This window comes from Parasteatoda tepidariorum, chromosome 6, assembly GCF_982258835.1.
Source record: "Parasteatoda tepidariorum strain Cologne lab strain chromosome 6, Ptep-v5.0, whole genome shotgun sequence".
Lineage (NCBI taxonomy): Eukaryota > Metazoa > Arthropoda > Arachnida > Araneae > Theridiidae > Parasteatoda > Parasteatoda tepidariorum.
This window is the reverse complement of record NC_141760.1, coordinates 46,689,972-46,711,872: the sequence shown is the minus strand read 5'-3', so window position 1 is coordinate 46,711,872 and position 21,901 is coordinate 46,689,972. Positions and strand designations below refer to the sequence as shown.

Here is a 21,901-nt window from a genome sequence, read left to right as displayed (position 1 = left end):
AATGCTAGTTCCGTAGACATAATTTAAATTAAGCACTTTTCTGAAATGCGAAATGGGAACATTTAGTTTGGATGTAACAGATTCTAATACAAAACGCACGATTTTGAAGTCAAGATTAAAGAAATATGTTTAATAATTAAAATGCATGTTAAAATTGCGAAAGTCATGATATGTCCCGCAGTGGACTGATCGTTGAGACACGGTTCCCAGCAGATCACCGAAGTCAAGCATCACTGGCTGCGGTCAGTGTGCGGGTGGGTGACCACTTGGATCAGTCTGCGTAGGGACCGAGGGTGTGCGGTATTGGTCCTCGTTAAACTGTTCTACCGTAAAGTGCTCGTCTTCGCGTGCAGGTCGTCGGGTTACTGAAGCAGGGGTGCCACCCCCTCTGCAGAGGATCAAAATTGTGATGGCATGTCTTCAGATCATCCTCAGACCGTCGCCAATAGCTCATTGTGCAGCTCTAGTGCGACGTAAAATGAACTACTACTACTACTACAAAAATGATATCAACGATCTGTTTATCACAAAAGTTGGAAGATTTCGTCTGCGCAAAATAATGAATTTAATGAGCATATAAATGTATATTCTTTTTTTCGAAATTCATTTTATTGTCTATTATGGGATACCTGTAAGTGACGTAGTGGGGGCATCTCGATCCTGATTGGTTGTTGAAACGTGGCATTTGTTTACGTTAGCAAATGCTCTTTTCATTCAATTTTGAGTAAGCCAAGCCAGTCAAGTATCAAATCTCTAAAGTGACTCATTCTATATTCTTTCACAAAGATTTCAATTCTTTCACTATATATTTCTTACTTAACACTAAGAAAGGCGTAGAACATAAACAAACTAATTATGCATCGAAGCTGGCAGGTACACAAAACAAAAATATATCACGGTAACAAAAAAAAAATACATAAACAAATAATAAATCTAAGTTAAAAGTAAAAGACATAGACGAGAAAGTATTATATTTCAACAAATTTGATGCACGATAAGGAGCTGTATTTAATTAACTTCACGTTAATTAACTTATTTGAAGATACCTCAACTTTAACACGTCATGTTGCTTATAAGCGATCAGCTGGCGTTGACGTCATAGATCACATGCGTCGGTATTCGCTTTCTTCTTGAAGAGCAATTTATGTCTTGAAATGTCATTTTAGAAATGGTGAAACAAAACAACAATTTTAAAAACTTCCTTTCTGTTAGGTACTTATAAGACTTTTTTGTGAGAAATAGTAAATTTTCACAGCTTTTCTTGAATCTTAAAATGTTCTACGTAAAGATAATTTTTTCAGACGATTTTGATAAATTTTTTTATAAAATGTTCGTCGTATGAATTCGAAATTATGTGTGAGAGTTAAAGTTTTAAAGCAGGTTTTTCGTTTAGCTTATTTTGAAAATTATATCCAACGAGAAAAAAAATCACACTATTTTCATAGGCAATACACAATTTTTCTACAAATTTTTAAGGAGCTTAGCGGGAAACTATGTGATTTGTTTCATTAGCTTATTAATCCAATCAGCATCTGATTGTAATATTGAAAATTCCTGGACAAACAGTTTTCAGAGAATGAACAGTAAGATTTTGAGGAGATCTACAATACAGGTTCCATTATCGCCTGTCTTATATTAGGCAATACTCATGACATTGTTCTGTGTTCTAAAATTTGGAATTCAGTAATATTTTTACTAAAATGTACAAAACTATTCCTCCGTAAAGTTTTTTAACTTTAAGCTTTTTTCTTCTTCTTTATTTCAAAAAAAAAAAATAAATAAAATAAACTTTAATCTTTCAGGTTTGTATAACTTTATAAGTTTAATGTTGACAAGAAAAGTTTGAGAAACAGTTGCCTATAAATAGTGATATCTACATAAAAAAAAACATTAATGTATATCTCCTCTTAAAATAAAATGTTATTATGACCTTTAATTTCGAATGAAATTCACATCGAAATTTTAACATTATTTTTTTCAGTTCAAAAAAGAAAAATCTCTGTGATCGTTTTAGGAAAAACACTTGTGTGAGATGATTATTCTTCAAGGGTGTTAATTTATTTATTTCGTAATAAATAGCAAGTATGATTTTAAATATCAATTAATTAAGTAACAGGGAATTTAAACATAAGCGTGACATAAGAATCTCTTCTCAAGATACTAACTAACAATGGGTTTTTAAAGCTTTGTCATTTTATTTATCCATTTTTCTTAAATATTTTTTACTGTAAATGTAATTTTCATTAATCATTGCGTTCTTTTAAAAATATTTTATCTTTTTTAGAAATATTTTAACCAAACTGAAAAAAAAACGCATATGGCATGAAAAATTCCTTATCTTTAAAATGATAATTAAAAAAGATATAAATTCCGAAAACACTTTATTAATATAAATGCATAAAAAATGATTCACTATATTATATTAGCATAAGTAAAGTGAAGTAAAAAAAATATTAAGCTCGCGACAAAAAAAACGGCAGTTAAGCTGACAGTTTCATTAAAAACTCAAGAACAAAAAGATTTCTGATTTCTTATGAAATGCAATACCATAGATGAATTAAAAAAATTATTAACAAGTAAAAGTTTAGACGTTTACTTGTTCATAAATTTTGTTAATTAATTTTGTTTGTTAATTAGTTTTCAACGTTTCGAATAAAAATCTGCAAATACCAATGTAAAAACTAGAACTTAAAGAAATAATGACAACAGCAATGCAATATTTCTTTTTTAAATTTCTCAAGAAATATTTAAAGGATGATTTTAAAAATTTAGAGGTGTTTAGAGTGCAGTTTATCATACTTATCAATGAATTTTAAAGTTGTCAAAGGTTCGATTGACCAGCAATAAATTACAAACGAAAACAAGGAGTTTTATAAACCTTATGCCAGAATATATAGCAGTAAGCTTTTAGTTTGTACCGACTACTTTGGTTGTGATTTGCAATGATTGCATACAATTTTGTAAGTCTAGTTTAAATATATTTGGAGATATGAATATTTTTTTATTAAAAAAATTACGTTATTTCGCTATAGCTTAAAAAATATTCAGTAAAATTAAACAAAATATTAAAAATAATTTTGAATTTATTGCAAAATTGTAACTTTAAAATTTCAGAAAACTCTGTACAAATTGCACAAGAAATGAGCATTTAGAGTAGATCTTTCATGGTGCGCATGCACGAAAAAAATGAAAAAAAAATTTCATTATGTTGTCGTAAATTGCAGTTAGTAACTAATTTAAAATATTCGATTTGAACACATACCGAAAATTAAAAAAAAGTTTCTGATAATTTACTTAGTAGTTCTTGTAGTTGAAAGCTCTGAATGATTAGGGGTTTTTCACACATTTTATTTTATACTATTATACAAGACTTATTAAAACTGACACTGGCATTGTGAGGGATAATAAAAGTGTGCTTTTTTTACACGTTTTCTTTCCTTATATCATCACATTTTTGTGTACGAACGATTATTGTAAGGTATTATCAGTTGTTATTTAATTTTGCCTCATGATACGATTTAAAATTTGTGGAAAACCTCTTTTCATTTAGAGCGTTCTTTTAAAAAAAATTAAAAAGAACTAAGAAAATTGCTAGAAGCATTTAAATTTTCAACATAGAACTTTTTTTTATTAGTTACTAAATGCAACTCATTACAAAAATGAGGAGAAATTTTAAATTTCTCCTCATTTTTAAAAATTTTTATCCACGCATGCGCAGTACGAAATAACTACTTTTGAACTGTCATATCTTGTACAAATGTTTGAATAATAATCTTGTAATTAATTTAAACTTGCTCCAAAAATTCTGTTTGACTTTTTTTTTTAATATTTTTAAATTTACATAAAAAAAAGACACAAAGATTAGTTTAATATGAAAATGTCTTTATCCCCATAAATATTTTAGATAAGTTTACGAAATTGTATGCAATTATTGCCAATAGCAACCAAAGAAACCAATACAAGCTGCAAGCTTATTGGTATATTTTCTGGCCTAGGGTGTTTAAAAATACTTGTTTTCCGCTCGCAGTTTATTACCGGACTCATACCACTGAAAATTTTAAACTTCATAGATAAATATGAGAAATTGCATGACCTAAACACTTCTTAAATTAGAAAATAATCCTCCTCATATTTCTTGAAAATTCTAAAACAATATCAAAACTGAAGAGATCTCTTCCATTAATGTAGGATAGTGTACCTTTTCATATGCAAGAATGTCACTTATAGTTTCATTTTAAAAGTATTCTTTATATCATATATGTCTTAAAATATATCCATCCGGCATTATTTGCATCGTTATTGACCGAATTCCGTAATTTTTTGACAATCAGTTATTATACACAAATTACTAATTTTTTTCGTTTAGCTACTGGTGATTGATTATAAATTAGGTAACGAATTTCCATCATGTGGACTGATGTTTGTTAATTAAGTAAATGAATAATTTTTCTAAACCTGATATTTTTAAATATTATCAAATTAAGCAGTTTTCCAATAAATTTTATCTGGGCAGGAATTTTTTTTCAAACTCTAAAAATTTCAAACTTTAATTCAAACTTTACATTAAAAAAATCTATTTCACTTTCAGTGTTTATTGAGTGCAGTACTACTTGTATCTAATGTAACTATGTATTGGAGTGCATCAGAGAAAAATAAAAAGGCATTAATACATTTATCACTACTGCAACAATTTAATAAATTAAGAATAAATGTTTCTTTTGTGCATTTTTTAATTATAACTAATTTCTCAATACCTTACAAGGGAGAATGCAGCACCTTGGTACAGTTTTCAATTTCTATTTTCGATGACTAAATTTTAATTTCCTATTATTAGGTTGTAAAAAAATATATTTCAGAGGAAACCGTTTGTGTATTTAAATGTTGTCTTTAGATTGTAAATAAGGTTATATTTGTCCAATTTCAAAATTAAGATATGAAAAACGACCTAAAATACAATACTTTTCTCAACATATTTTTGATTGCGAGCCTATATGTTAATCAAATCAAATTTAATATTAAATCCTTTTAATCGAGCAATTATTTTAAAATTTGGGAAATGTTTCAAATCTACTTTCATCTGAAATTCTGTAGTTTTTATTTTGTAAACGGTATTTTGCATTGCAATATTAATTCTTGAATCAACTTAAACTTTGTAAAAATAATGTTTGTAGGCTATATATACACTTTTTGAACGATATAGGAATAAAAATTCGTCGGCATTTGAAAATCTTATATCGTTTCGTCAGTTAATATCTGTAGTTTCATTTTTACGTTTAACACAAATAAATTTCTCCGTTTGAATTTTTAAAATACTTATTTTTCAAAAAAATCTGGAAATTTTTTTCATAATATTTTACTTCAATTTATTGAACAAAAAATAATTAATTAACAAATTCTACTTCAATATTCCTCAAAGCTAAATATTTTCTAAGAGACAATGATGCTAATCTAAAACGTGATTTAAAAGAACCACGCTCATGAGCTAAATTACCGCCTCGGGCAAATTGCAAAAAAACCATATTTCATATCCAAATTTATAAATAAAAAAAAGAAACTGTAATTTAATGGAGTTATTCTAAGAATTCGATCGTATCTAGCATCTCATAAACTACGAATTTTTAATATTCACAAACGACGTCAACCCTTGATCCGAGTTAGGCACGCACAAGAGGTGGAGAGACGTAGTGGGTACGTTGGTTTTTCCGTTCATCCGTCTCTGTTTTCTCTCTGAAGTCTGTTACCTGCGACATTTATCTCTGACCCCTTCATCTCATCTTCTCGAGTTACCTATAAAAAGAAAGACGAGACTCGGAGGTTCAACACAATTCTGCTCTCTTTCACCTTGTCCGGAAATCGAATAACAAAACCTGATCGTCGTTATAGTTTTTTTAAAGTGTTCTTATTACGTTTAAGATATGTAAGAAAGCCTCGATTTGTGCGTATTTGTTTAAATTTGTAATTTGTTCGTCATGAATTTGTATGTTCCTTTAGCAGTTTTGTTCCTAATACTTACGAAAAGTGTTTCTCCCAGTGCAATACCCATGTGGGAAATGCTGAGTTACGAAGAAAAGGTATTTAATGTCTCTAAGGATTTATTTATTTATTTATAATTTCTTAAAATGGCTTCAAAATTTTGCTCTACCTGTAAAGTACTGCTGTAAAATAATGTATGTGTCAAAAGTGCTTTATTGCTTATTTCATGCTACAAAAGCTAAAAATTCTAAATTAGAAAACGATAGAAAACAATTCCTCATTTATTTGAATCATTTATTTAAAAAAAATGCATCTCTTATCTTGAAACGTTTTAAGGGCATCGATAAGACACCGTATAGAATACTAATTATTCTACAATTTGAAACTAAAAAAGTATCTTATTGTGTTTAAATTTATTCTGCAACAAAAATTCAATTTTTTATTGAGAAAACGATCATGAAGACTCATCATTTATTGAATTTGTTGCTGAGAAATGTGCTGTCACATAAAAGCATTTTTGATTAAAGTAAAGAAGTTTTTAGGGTACAAATTATTTTACAATTCCTAACCAAAAATTTTTTTTTGGTCTACTTTATTTCGTTCTAAAACTAAAGTTTAATTTTGAAAATTGCAAAAGCGATTGCAGGATTGTCCACATTTTCTTAATCGTTTGCTGAACGGATTGTCTGCATTGATGTCATTTTTGATTAAAATTAAGCACAGCATTACGACGCATCTTGTGTACAAATTATTTTACAATTTGTAACCAAATAAGTATTTTAATATGTTTCGTTTCATTTCACAGGTATTCGTATTTCTACTTCGTATTTTCTACAGTCATTTAAGATGTTTCATATGTTTTTCAATGTTTATGCTTTTCAAATATTTTTGATTCGAATATGGCATTTCAATACAACACATAATTATGTAAATTATTCTTCTGCAATTGATAGTTACTTACGCTAAATTTAGAAACATATCAACAAATAGTACCTACTATTTTTTTTAGAAAATGTTTTTTTTTCTCTCAATGTTTTGCTTTGTTTTTACTCTAAGCGACAACAGCTTTAAATAGTTTAAGAATTATTCCAACCATTTTGAAACTTTAAAATTTTATTTACAAATTATAATTTTATATTAATTACAATTTTTGAACTGTTGATTATAATTTAAATTTTAAAGTTGCCCAATTGTCAAAATTACAGTCTGTTCTCGGGATGAATAATAGATATTGTATTACCTTCACGGTGGTTAAAAAACTTTTACTAATTATATTAGTTTAATTAATAATTTTTTAATTTTATTCTGTACTTATTTGATTCTGAACAATTTTTTTAGCAATTATGTATTTGTTTATTTTAATAAAAGGAATTTAGTTATGAAAATATTTTGTATATAATTATTCCAAAATGAAAAATCGTCATAATTTTCGATTAAGGCAATTGATATATACTTTCTTATTACATAAACTTCAACGGGGTATTTAAACTTTAAGTTTATTATTATTGTTATAATTAAGGGCACTTATATTTTCCGCTTTTTTCTTATTTTATATCATACACAATTGTTTTAAAAGATATGGTATTTTTCTATAAATTTTCTAACAAAATAATAAACTAGGTAATTGAATTATACTTATAATCCATAGTCTTCACAATAACTGAAAACACAATCTGGCAATATTTTCGAAACATTTTCTACACATTAATTTTATTTTGTAAAAACTAAATATTCCTTTTTAAATCGATAACCAAGTTTTCGGATTATTATTATTTCTAAATTGGGGTATTTCCTAAAGTGAACTTCGTCTTTGCTACGCCTCTCTCGTTTTATTTCAACCTTCTTAGTTAATGAGATATATTTAATTTTTTTAAAATTCCGATAACAATGAAAAAAGAAACTTAAAATACTATGTTTTTAAAATGGATCTAGGTTAGAAAAGAAAATAATTTTTTGAGTTGTTAAGTTCAGTTTGACATTGCAAAAAATATCTGGGTAACTTCTTTGACCTCTAATATCTTTATTCATGTAATTAAAATGCCATTTCCATTCCAGATGGGTCGTCTCATGTACCAGTTTGTTCACTTGGTAGAACGTTATTGCAAAACATCGTCTGCTCCAGGTAATTTTTTTTTTAAACATATTTAAACAACTTTTTAAAAAAATTATTTTTCGGAACTTATTGAACAATTGTGTTATGCAAGATTTTTTTTATAACATCTTAAAGCTTTTTTTTTCTTTCAAAATTATTTTTTGGAATTTATTGAACAATTGTTTTTTTAATGTTTTTTTTTTATCAAATATATTTTGTTTTTCTTTCTGTATCTATAATGTGGGAAAAAAAGAAATTAGAAAGCGGTTTTTTTTCTTCGAGTAATATTAATGGAAGTTTAAGTTTGATATTTATAGAAAGTTCTTTCATGTTTTTAAAATTCAAAATAATGATTAATGTGATAATGATTCAAAATAACTTTAAGTGTTTGTTAAATATTCTGCATGCTTATAACCTTTTGACCCATGAAAAATAATTACATTGGTTTAACATAGAATTAAATTTTATGATTTCAGAATTTCTTTGTTTACAACTATAACACCATTATAACAATTTTAAATTAAAAATGAAACTTTTATACAATATTTCATAAAATATTTAATAAAATATTTAGAAATAAACTCATAACAAAAAAACTTAAGTAATTCTAACCCATTAAAATTCTCTAAATTTTATTGGTGTTCTACATTAAATTTAACATTGAAATACATTAAATATTTATATATATACATTTTTTGCATTGCTACATTTTATATTTCTTACAGTTTCTGGATGGTGTGTTTTCATAGTAAATACATTCAAAATAAGTATTTTCAAAGATATTCACACATATGAAACAAATGAGTTATAAAAGCTAAATTTAGCTTTAAAATATCCAGACTTGTAAATTCCATTTTTTAAGATAACACCTAATTTTAAGATTATTACTAATTTTAAACTATGAAAAAAATTAATTTAATTCCTCATATTCAAAATTTTCAAAACGATGCTTCCTTGGTTAATCTGTTTACTATTGTTAATTAATTTTTAAATCTGGGTTCCACAAAAAAAAAAGATCATTAAGGAGGGTAACTTAGCTGGAAAAAATAGGGAGCCGCTGAGCTAGAATAACACCTGTGCTTTCCAAGGCATCCTACTGACACGGCCTTGGAAATGTTTCCGGAAAGTTTCAAGTGCATCGTAGTTCTATGAACTTTTTACTTCCGGGTACAAAGCTATACTCTTATTATACCCAAATTCACCTCTAACCCAGAATCAAAACCAATACCATCTTTTTCGTAAATTTGAAAGTGCTTTTACACTACAAGGAGAAGAACATTCTGGTAAAATTACCGTATTGTATGTTAATAACATTTCTGGTTAAAAAAACAGCTTAATTCTGTTATTAAAAAACAAAATATACGATATTTAAACCATTCATTTGGTAATTGTTTTCTTCATACAGTTACGGTTTACCAGAAATTCTGGTTTTCAAAATTGTAGCTCTTATTATCACACATTTAATAAAAAATACAAAAGTAAATTTAACTACATAAATGGTTTCATATGCCATGCTCTGAGGTATCATGGTAAAGTTACCAAATTTTATCATATTTAGTAAATTATATCACATATTAATAAAACTATATTTTAATGTTAAATTTATCAAAATCATTACCAAAGCGCTTCGGTTAAAATCACTGCACTTTTTAGTGCTACCATAGAGCAAAGAAACTCGGAAAATTTTATAGTATTCTGCTAGTTTTGTGTCTGATTTTTTATTTTTAAATATCGTTTGAACAAATATTTTAACACATTTAAAGTAAGTCTCTTCATCATTAATCATTAGGATTTGGTCATGTGAAAATCCTTTAAATCTAAAGTTATTAAAGTGTTTAACTTTTTATTTCGAGCACTGTAAGATATTTAGTAAACTATTTATGTAATACTCCTTGCTTTTTAAGGGGAAAAAACTTCCAGGTAGCTTTTTCAAATTCGGGGATATGCCATAATTTATTGAACATTGTTTTTAAAATATTTCAAAGACGTGCCATATTTTTTAAAACAATGTTTCATAAAATTTGGTGAAAAAAATTACGGAAAAAAAACTAGAGTATCCTTTTTTATTAAATATACGAAACTAATATTAGAATCTTAAATTTTATCTATAATAAATGAATTTTAAGTTAACTAATATGTGATAATTTAGTATGTATACTTGAAATATAAATCTATATTTATATAACTATATATATTAGGTGTGCTACGTTACCATAAATAGGTTACATACACCATGGCGATTGTTCTTTTCTTCTTCTTTTTGATTTCAAAAAACAAAAAAGATTCACTAAAATTTTTGGGACGATTATTATTTTCATTTGTATTTGTGCTAGTTTTGTGAAATGTTTTGAGTCTGTAATGATTAAATACTTTTTCCCACGGAATGTTTACCTGAAAACTTCAAGCAATGAGAAATAAATTTTCAAAATCACTTATTCAGAAAACAGCACTTTGTCGCGTTTATTTAGACAGCACGAATTTCATTTGATTATAAATCACTTTTTCAAGAGTAAAATAAAAGTATGTCGAATGACAGTTTTGGTAATTTCAATGAAAATGTCATTAACATAGTTTTTTTTTCTTTCTTTCAGATTGCAGAAAAATTATGTCTTTGCATGGAATATCAAACCTTTTGAACTACGACGAAAATACACTTGATCTACTCGATCCCGACCAAAGAGAAGGACAGAAATTAGGTAAAATAGAATGCTTCTGTTTATGTAATAATAATATTAATAACTGTTATTATTATAACTATTATTTTATTATCAATTTTAAACTATCTTTTTCAATAAAAGTTTAAAAGTTTTTAAAATTATATTTAAATTTCTTTCTTTGAAGTCAGTTTTTTTGAAAGCTTAAATCAAATTCCTTAAAACTTTTTTTTAAAGCAATGAAAGAATAAAACAATTCTGAAGCTATTTAAACATTTATGTTAAAATTAACACTTAATGAACTTAAAGTTGATTCTGGTAATATATTAAAAGCTAAAAAAATTTCCTAAAATTTTTCATGTGCACTAAATTTTAAAGACATCCGCATTTGAAACATATCCAGGATGTGTTTCTCTTTCCGTCTTTCTCAAAATAAATACCTATTTTGAAAATGAAAATGCAAAGCTTTAATAGTAATTGCACTGGGGAAAAAAGTATGGTCATAACTACTAGAATATAGTAAAATTTACCAATGGGCCCACCAAGAAGCTTGGTAATTTTTAACGAAGCGCTTTAGTAATACTTAATAATAAAATACCTATAAAATATGGTTTCTATGTAACAAAATTTAGAACTTTTATCATGATACCTTTAAATCATGGCATATAACACTATTTATTCAATAAAATTTACTTTTGAGTTTTTATTTTCTATTAAATGTGTGGTAATAAGAATTATAATTTATTTTGAAAACCAAAAACAGAATTTCCGGCAAACCATTAGCATATGAACAGAAAAATTACCAAATGAATGGTTTAAATACCGTATATTTTGACTATCATTACCAAAATTATAAGATATTTTTTATACCAGAGATGTCATAACCAATTACTATACAGTACGGTAATTTTACCAGAATTTTTCTTTCCATATAGGGACGGATATTTAAAATTTACGAAAAGATGATATCGTTTAAATTGAATTGCTTTAAAGCACGCATTTCTATTTAAAAATTATTTTTTAAATAAAATACAATTTGAAAAAAAAATAATGTACGAAGCTCAAATAAAAATTTTTGATAAAAGGCAACTGTTTCAACGAGCTTGAAGGAATCGTCAGAAAAAATTATGCTGCTCTCAATATTTTTTAAAGTTTCATGCATTATTTTAAATCCTTTAACAAAATATTTACCGATTTCCTTTATATTTTATTTTTAATTTTGAATGTTAGACGAAAATTTTTCTCTAAACTTTAAGTTCACTATTACTGCAGTAATATATAATAGTGAAATGCATGTATTTAACTATTATTTGTTACGAATATTATTTTAATGGATATTATATTTAAGCTGAAAATTAAAATATATGAAACGATATACTCAACACGGATGTCTTATCATAATCAAAATACATATTTAAATTAGATTAGAAGAAATGAATGTATTTGTATGGGTCTTATAATTTGTAATTTTAGCTGTACAATAACAGCAATTACAATTTCGATGGAAGTTCTTGGAACGAATAATTCTCAGACCAATTATTCGATGTTATGATAAGCAACGTAATTAAACATTTGCACAATTCTAAAATTTATTAATAAGTAATTTGTTAAAAGTTTGTATTTGTATACTTTTTTCATTAAATAAAAGAAATAAAATTTCATCCGTAGGAAATTATAGAAAGGTTGATTTAAAATATTTGTCGTATATTAACGCTCAAAATATGCACCTTATTATTTTTTCTTTATAAATTATAACAGCAATATTTAAACAAACGTAATAATAAATAATGGAATCCTTATGAATATCCTAAATACATATATGTGTGAAACATTTAAAGAATGTTATTAGTTTGCATATTTTGTACAGAATTGCATATTATTATTAGTTTGCAGTTACTATTACCTGCATATTATTATTAGTTATCAGTTTCAAATTTTGTACAAAATTGTATATTACAGTGCGAAATATGCAAATTATTTTTTTTTATAAATTATAACTGCAATATTTTAATAAAGATAATAATAAATGAAGAAATCCTTAAGAATATCTGAAATACAGGTACATATAAATTTGAGACATTCAACGAAAAAAAAATTAATACTTTTTTTGCTTATGGTATTCACACGATATAGAAAACTGAAAACACAGTTCTCAAAATTTCTGCTCCATTTTTATTCGTCAGTACAAATTTTAAATCACTTCTAAATCAAATTGAATTTGAAAATTAATTTATTCTTTTTTCCTAATTAGAGGTACACCATCATGAAAGTAAGTCTTTCGACTTGGTTTCTTTAAATGTTTTTTTATTTTAATTCTATTACTACTATTTCCAAAATTCTAAGAGGGCTTGGATTTGTGATAAATATTGATGTATTAGAATAATCTTATAAGAGTAAGGTGATGCGAAAACTAATAGAAATATTTAATTTTATAACAAACACATTTGAAATTATCGAATCACAGATATAGTTTTGGAAACTAATTGTAAGCATCAAAGAATGAAGTGCGAAAAACAAAATTAAAATAAAATAAATTCATGTATGATTCAAATATTCATACGATTTAATTAAAAAATTAAAATAGAGTAAAAAATTGAATAAAAGAATAAAATGTTAGTAGAAAAATGTGTTAATGTGAAAATATTAACATTGAACAGAATTTTCTGGAAATGTTGTTTAATAACGCAGCAATACTTTTAGATTTTTTGTTTCATAAGATTTATGTAATTGAAATGCTATCTGAGAAATAACATTGCTATTTCTTGGTTTTTTAATAGTCATTTAAGGCTACAACCTATTTAAATTCGTTCTCTAAGAGAATTAATTTAATTTTTCAGTGTGGCAAGCTGCAACGAAGTCAGAATATAAATATCCATTTGAAAAGAATCAAGATACTATTAAAGAATCATCAGGTAAGCTAACATCTAATAAATGGCTCTTTAAAAATAATTTTAACAAATATTACATTTTTAAGGTGTTTTACATTAAATGAATTATATAAGTACGGTATTCCTCATAAAACGAAACTTCAAATTAAATTACCTAATGTTAAATAGTTTAAACTAACTCTGTATTCGTATAATTCATAAGAAAAATAATAAAATAAGTTTAAAAATTTTGCATTACTTATTTTCAATTACTACAAATTCTTTTTTAGAATATAAACACAAGAAAAATTAAAAATTATTTCAAAATAGGACTAATTTATAGAGTCGTTCGCTTAAACAATTGTGCATGTGGTTTTTTTTTCTCACGTAAGTAATGATTTTTTTTCTTTATAAAATAAGGCATTTAGAGATATTTTTGAGTAAAAACTTATTCAGAAGCAAGCTTCGGTCAACTTTACGAAATTTGAAAAGTAATCTTGATTGTTTTAAAATCCAGGTACCATGGATCCTTCACCTTCTTTATGCGTTAATAATAAGCGGAAAATTATATCTATAATAATGAAAAAGTTAAAGCTTGTGTGTGTTCCCTCTCCTGTGTGTATAAGTCCAGAACCGTTTGATCTATTGTCTTCAAATTAGGACAGTGGGTAAAAGGAGCAATTTTAGCGCCCGACCCAAAAATCGATCAAAAACTTTATTTAGATCATCCAGGAGAGATATTTAAAAAGGGAATTTTCTTATTGGTTTTAGAGAAAGCGCCACTGATAGAAATTACGATTTTAAATGCAGACGATTTTAAAGATAGCGTCAGTGATGTTTGCTTGCTTATAGCTCTCATTAATCAAGAAAAGGAGTTTATTGCATGTTCTTAGATATTTAATTAATTTTTATTCGTTATGTCAGACAAACTCAATAATCGACATGAATGTGATAGCATAGGTGAACTACGTCACCAAAATAGTATTTCTCAAGTACGAGGATACCAAGTGTTCCATTATTATTATTTTTTTATATATAACATAAAACGTAAACATAAACTTTTAAAACAAAACTCTATGAAACTAAATAATTTAAAATCAACGGTATTTGAAACAAAATAAAAGATACGTACAGAAAAGCCAAATTAATGGAGAAATAGAACTAAATTGGTCAGGAAAAAGGTTAAAAAAATCGCTACACTCGTGTTGACAATGATACTTGATTAAATTTGGTAAAAAGTACTAATTGAAATTAAAAAATAATAAGGTACATCCTAAAGAGAAAAATTAATGAAGAAATGATAGTAATTCATTAAGGAGAATCGTAGTAAATCGTCAAACTGTTTTTTGATGCAAAAACTAAAAACTAAAATAGTGGAAAAATTTTACTAATTCGTTCAGGAGGAACGTAAGAAATTGCCATACTACAATTAGTGACGCCGATGGTACTTTATTAGTTTTGGTAATGGGTACTTTTGGTATTGTGGTAATTGGTGTATTTTAATCAATACCAAATATAATCGAGATAAATTAGTATATTTGGAACCTATAAAAGTTACATTAATACCGTGCAATTTTAATACAGATAATGTGGAAAGAGGTATTTAATGGGTAATGAAAGGGATAAGTATCAGAGAAAATCGCTTTGTTGGGATAAATTTTGACGATCATGAGTTGACCATAACATCATTCCAAAACAGTACTGTATACAGTTATCCTTATTTTGATGGGATGAACTACTAAAAACGTGTTTTGCTTGAACTAATAATGCAGTGCCATCGGCAAGGACAAAAAATAATAAATGAAAAGAAAATTATTTTGGCTTTATTAATCGTGTTCAGTTTTCAGTCGTCTTTCAGTTTTGTGTATGGATTCGTAGTGTAGTTCAATACTGATTTATTAATAGCTTAATTTTTTCCCAATACGAAGAACGATTAATGTGCTGATGGAACTATAAAGTTTAAAACTGATAATAACAAAAAAGGAGATATTTAGAACTTAAACGAAAAGATTCACTCAATTAGGTTCACTAAACTACCTGCTTGTTCTTGTTTTTTATTTCCCGTTAAATAAATGCTTATCATCTACATTTTTTCTTGGAAATACTAAATTTCCTCTAGTACTCAAAGGAGTAAATTTGATAACTATGAAACATTTATATTTTAGCATACGATGACTGTATAAAACATGCTATTGACCTTCAAATGATATACGACTCAGAATTACTTATATAAAAATATGAGTCTGATTTGAATTTTGATTCGTGTTGCCATAACGATTTTACATCTGCGCAACCATTGATTTTCCATGCACTGTTTAGTTATTGACTTCCATGATGATTGGTTTGTTCCGCGATAATGTTATCGCATGGAATTGTCATTGATGGAATAACAAATTATGAAGATACGGATTTAAATATTTCACAATCAGATGTTTATAAATACAAACATTTTGGAAATTGTACGCTGTTTTGCAATAAAGAATAAGTTTCTCTTTAAGCACATAACAATTTAACAAGAATTATTTCATTCTCACGACTGAAAAAATTAGAATTTACAGAGAAAAAAAATATTTGAATTAAAAATATTAATGTGAATAAATTTATTTAATACTAAATATTTTATTTAATACTGATTATATTTAAAATAATTACTTATTAATATTTTTTAACAATGAAAGAATTGGTACTGTTTTGAAAAGTTTTATTTGGGAAAAGAAAATTGTTTATGAATTGGAAGAAAAAGCTTGATTACAGGCGTAAACAATTATTTGTTTATCCTAATTACATACAGTTTTTTAATTGTGTGTATATTTTTATTATTATTTTACAGATCAGGAGCCTAGTTTTTCTGAAACGAATGATGATTATCCTCAAAGGGTTGTTGTTCCTGCTCCCAAATATCTTCTTAGACGCTGGGGAAGATTTTGAGTTCGCTGAGAACAAGAGAGTGTGCCAATACATTTGTAAATTATATCGCTTTCATCCGTCATTTCTCAAATTTATTTAATAAACATTTATTATTCTTATAGAGTTTACTGTATTTTATGAAAATGGTAAATTTGATTTCTTTATTTTAGACTTCAGATAATTTATTTTTCGTCACTCCATACAAATATCTAAAGAAACAGAACTACTGTTTTTATAAATTAGAATAAATCAAACAACCATTGAATATTGAATCTTCTATATCGTTCAAACTATTGGAGACAAAGCAAAAATAAAAATCTTTTCTTTTTTCCAAAACATCCATGATTTTATTCATTTTAATCCTTTATATATACAACACGTCTTCCTTTCGTAGCTGTAAATTCTTCTTGTTTTGTTGCTGATTTAATATATATTCTGATTTTCGTATCTGAGAACTAGATTTTTAAGGCATTGTTTACCATATTTTTTTTTTTTTGTCAGACTGTCCAGTTTACCTAAACAACAAATCTTTATTCCACATGTTCTCCAATGGATTTAGGTCTGGTTGAAGCTTCATGCAATTTCAGACGATGTTAATCTAATATATATAATTCTCTTACGTGGCTCCCAAATTTTGGCTGTATTTCTTTTCCGCCGGTGGCAACGTTTGCTTTGTTTTGTTTACGTGACTAGAACCCCTGAATTAGACATTGAATTAACGGCGACAAAAAAAAGCCTCATTACAACTCCCCGAATGGCAACGCTAGAAAATCGACCAATGATTGCCGCTAAAAATGTCACATGCCAAATTTAGCTGAGGTAACTCAACATACAGCGCTTTTAAAAACGGAAACTGAAATAACCGGAGAGCATCAGCTGCGGCAATCTCATACTATTAAGCTTTCAGAAGTGAGTAGTCTTTGTCGATAGATCTCTATTTTAGTATTTTGTCGAAAGCGCTTTTTTTCACGAATTTATATAATACGAATTTATTTGACAATTTTTGATCTATATCACGAATTATACTATAGCACATTTCTGCACATGTCACTTATTTGAATTCAAATTTATTTTAATGACTTAGTATTTACTAAAAAGATGTAATTTTTTTTTAAAAAGAAGTTTCTATATGGAATTGAATGAATTTTGTGCATTTGCAATGTACCTAAGTTAGTAGCGAGCGAAACAAACCAAACAAGATTGCGTAGCAATTTTCGGGGGTTGGCGAGAGTTAGCGAGCAGGGGGCGCAGCCCACTAATATATATGTAAACAAATATAAAGAGACTTAGAAATTCTCCCTATCACTTTTTCCTCTCGAAGATGCTTTTAAAGGGCTATTTGTGTTCGACACAATGCTAATTTCTTCATTTGAGAGAAAGAGTGAGTCCAGCGGCTTACTCACTCATTCTCTCAATGAAGAATTAAAATTCGAAAAATAAAGCTAAATTTTTAATAATTTTCTATTAAAAATTTTCAATTTGCGTTCTAGAAATGAATATAAATCATTTTACATTTCTGAAAATTTGCAATATATGACTGCTTTTTGTCTGCCTGTGTCTTATTTTCTCTTGCAGAAAGCAGACTTTCCAGCAAGATTTATCTTTCGCTCTGCAGAACCCCTTCAATTACATATCAGCGCGAAACATTCTTTCCACTATGATTTAAATTTACTTTAGCTTTTATTTTTATGAAGTTTAAGACACAAAAAATTAAAGGGGGCTGAATTTCGGAAAATACAATTTTTCAAAATTTGATTTCTCAGGAACTATTCGACCGATATTGCTCAATTTTGTATTTATTTGCCATTTAAAATTGCATTCTTTCATCTTACGAAAAAATTGCATGTTTTGCAATTCAAAAGTTTTTTAATTATTATTTAATAAAATAATATAAAATAATAAATATCTACTAAAAGTTATATTCTGCATGAAATTATCTTTAGGAAAATGAATTTAATAATTGTGTGCAAAATTTTTTTCGATTCGCTTAAAAAGTTTTTGGGATATGGTAAAATACGAAAAAAGTAAAACTAACATTAATTAGCATATTTGAGGTCAACCTTTTGAACCATAAAGATTGAGTCCTCGAACATGAAAATCCTAGCATTAGATCAAAAGTTATTCAGGTGGATCTGTTATTTTTTTTTCTTGCGCACTGTACATCTATTTGAAATATAGGACAATATTGCTGATGACAGCAAAATATTTTTCATATTTATGTAGGAAGATAATTTATCTGGTGGTTATCCACATATGTATGCTTTAATAATTTAAAAGATTAAGATAGAGAAGAAGAAAATAGGGTGAAATGATGTTCACTTTCACTGTTAATATCAGACATAAATAAAAACATATATCTTCCATTTTGTCCTTTTTCGTATAACTTAGTTAACTTAAATAACAGAAAAATGCATTTTCATGAAAAGAATTTTTGCAGCTACAGAGTTAGGCAAACATATTTTTTAACAAAGAATTTTTGTATCTTAAATATTAATATTTTGAAGGTATCTATACATCGAACTTCTTACAATATGTTTCTCGATATATCAAGCTTTTTTTATTGCATTTAAAATTTTCACAAGGATGAAATGAAATTTTGATTTAAAGAATAATTATTTGCGGCTATGGAAGGTATATTAAAATTATACTAAACTAATTATATGTGTTGCAAAAATTTCCAGAAAAAAAATTACAATTTCTATTTTTTATTTTTTTTAAATTTTAATTGCGTATCTTTTATTTTCATGCGTTTTTAAAGTTTTAAAATATAATAAGTTGAATAAGTAGTAATCGTTCATCTGCTAATGAAAAAGAAAGGAAAGGGGAATAAACCTTGCAAATGTACATTTACTTAACACTAGACTCTGTTGCAACATCTTTTGTTTCTGTTCTTATTTTTAGATGTTTATGTATGCTGTTACTGTCTATAATCTGCCATTGGAAATAAAAAAAATATAAACAATAAAAAAAAAACATTTAGAAAACAAAAAGAAGTTGGTTTTAAATAATTATGTGATAGTATCTTTTCTTTTTCATTTCATACAAATATCTTGGCAAAAAAATAAATGAATAAAATGTTCAATTTACTTTAGTACTGGTATTAATTCGTGCAGATGATTTTTTTGCTTTTAATGCTAAAATTCGTAGTTGTGCAATTATGAACGGAACTTAGAGTACAAAGTAACTCCTAGGTAAAGTTTTAGGACAAATTCACTTTCATGCAGGATATCAGAATTGAAGCAAGCTCATATTTATTTGCTTTACGTTAGTAGAAAAAGACATGAAAATATCCCACGGTTAGCCCGAGGGCGTGATTACTCTCACCCATGACATGATCTCTCTACCACTGTAGTATTACTGTTTATCGCAACTTTCGTCAGTGCAAACTGAGAGCAGTATGCGAATTAAAACGGGGATTCAAATCCAAGTCTCCTCCATGGGAAGTGAGAGCTAAATCACTTATCATAAAAGTCATATCGGCGGCTCTAGAATATTTATTATTTAAGTTGTAAAAAACTATGAAAAATTTAGAATGCTATACTATAAATTTCGTTATAATGGCTCAGGGGGGATAGAGCGTTCGTCTTCCAATGAGGTGAACCGGGGTTCGATCCCGGCGATGGCTGGTCATTACGAATTCCTCATCCGGCTTGCAACGACCAGTGCGGACGTTAAATGTCTTCAGTGGTAGATGGATCATGGGTAAGAGACCCCTTGTGGGACTAACAGTGGGAGGTTCTCGTGGTCATCCTCTTCGTGTAACGCAAATGCGGGTTAGTTTCATCAAAAAGTCCTCCACGAAGGCAAATTTCTCCCAATACTTGATCCGGGAGTTCCCTTGTCTTCTGGATTGGGTTCAAAATTACAAGGCTACGGAGTTGAACATTAGTAGTCGTAAACCCAAAAATCGGGTCGGCTGTTCAACGACGGTTATAACGCTTATAATATATGTCGATCAAAGGAATTGCTGTGCAGTTTTGCCATTCCTCTATCTCACAATTTTGGAGAAAGCGGTGCCTATAATAATACTAAAAACAAATAAATAAAATTCAGCATAATAGAATAAATTTATATATATATTTTTTTTTTTAAAAACATTTTCTCAACGGATAGGTGAACTTTTTCGACGAGGTCATCTTTATTGTAATTTATAAGACAACTTGGCATGTATGGGTATTACAAGTTTATTTTCTATTTTAACTCATATCTGAGCAATTATAATTGGATTCTTGTACTTCAAGAAAAAGATCACGGATACACACACATGTGACCTATGACGTCAGCACTATCTGATAGTTTATAAGCAAAATGGCTTGTTTAGATTTAGCCAAATTTCTCCACATAGGTTAGAATGTTAATTAACGTGGAGTTAATTAAATACAGTGTCGTATCACACATTGAATTCATTGAAATATAATTCTTTTTCGTCTACGCCTCGTACTTAACTTAGATTTATTATTTGCTTATGTATTTTATTGTAATCGTGATAGATTTTTGTTTTGTGTTTCTGGCAATTTCGATGCGTAATTAGCTTGTTTATGTTCTACATGGCTTCGTACCTGTCTTTGTATTAAGTAAGAAATATATCGAAGAATTTATATCCTTGTGAAAGAGTAACGAATGTATCACTTAAGAGAATTGATATTTGACGGGCTTGGCTTACTCGAAATAGAATTTAAAGAACAGTTGCTAACGTAAACAAATTCCGCGTTTCAACAACTAATCAGGATCGAGATACCTACACTACGTCACTTGCAGGAATCTATTGAATTTATAAGCATATATAAATATGTAAACTATTTAAGAGCAAATTAAAAAAAAAAAGATTGACAAACCAACTTACTACTTCATCTCTTCCAATTAATTTAAAATTGGAATTCTTTAACTTTTGACGATGCAACGTTTTACAAAATTCTTTTCTTTATTGAATGTGGAGAAAGTGTGCATGTATTATAGTCAGTCTCAAAAAGTGTGGTCACGTGAGGACGATGGGTAGGAGTTCAGATAATCTTCTATCCCTCAGGGGTGTTGAATACCTTTCCATACTTTTCCACAAACAAAAGGCTTGACCCTCAGAATTTTTCGAGGAACAAAAAGTTTGTCAACTCAATAGGAAGTTGGCATTCAATTGTAAGTAAAATGAACACATTCTCGCCCTTATGTTTTTAATTAATTCTTATTTACAAAAAAAAAAAAAAAAAAAAAAAAAAATTAGATTTTTTTAAGAATTTAATTATATTTCTTTGCAAGACAGTAGCATTTTTCCGACGATTTTTAGATTTATCCAATGGGGGGAGGGCAATTGCCCCTGATTAACTACTGGCGCCGTCTTTGATGTGATGATCTGATTTGTATGCATCATTATAAAATCTTAATCTTTTTTTCTTCTTTAAGCGTATTAATAGGCT

The 21,901-nt window shown here is 27.5% G+C and overlaps 1 protein-coding gene across 1 annotated transcript; it reads left to right on the top strand.

Moving 5' to 3' along the window:
- Positions 1-5,664: 5,664 nt before the first annotated feature.
- Positions 5,665-16,612, top strand: Reg-5 (Rhythmically expressed gene 5). The gene is made up of 5 exons (XM_016067224.3): positions 5,665-6,071; positions 8,029-8,095; positions 10,657-10,761; positions 13,557-13,631; positions 16,417-16,612. The coding sequence occupies exons 1-5, from the start codon at positions 5,970-5,972 to the stop codon at positions 16,512-16,514; spliced, it is 447 nt and encodes a 148-aa protein (XP_015922710.1). The 5' UTR covers positions 5,665-5,969; the 3' UTR covers positions 16,515-16,612.
- Positions 16,613-21,901: the final 5,289 nt, after the last annotated feature.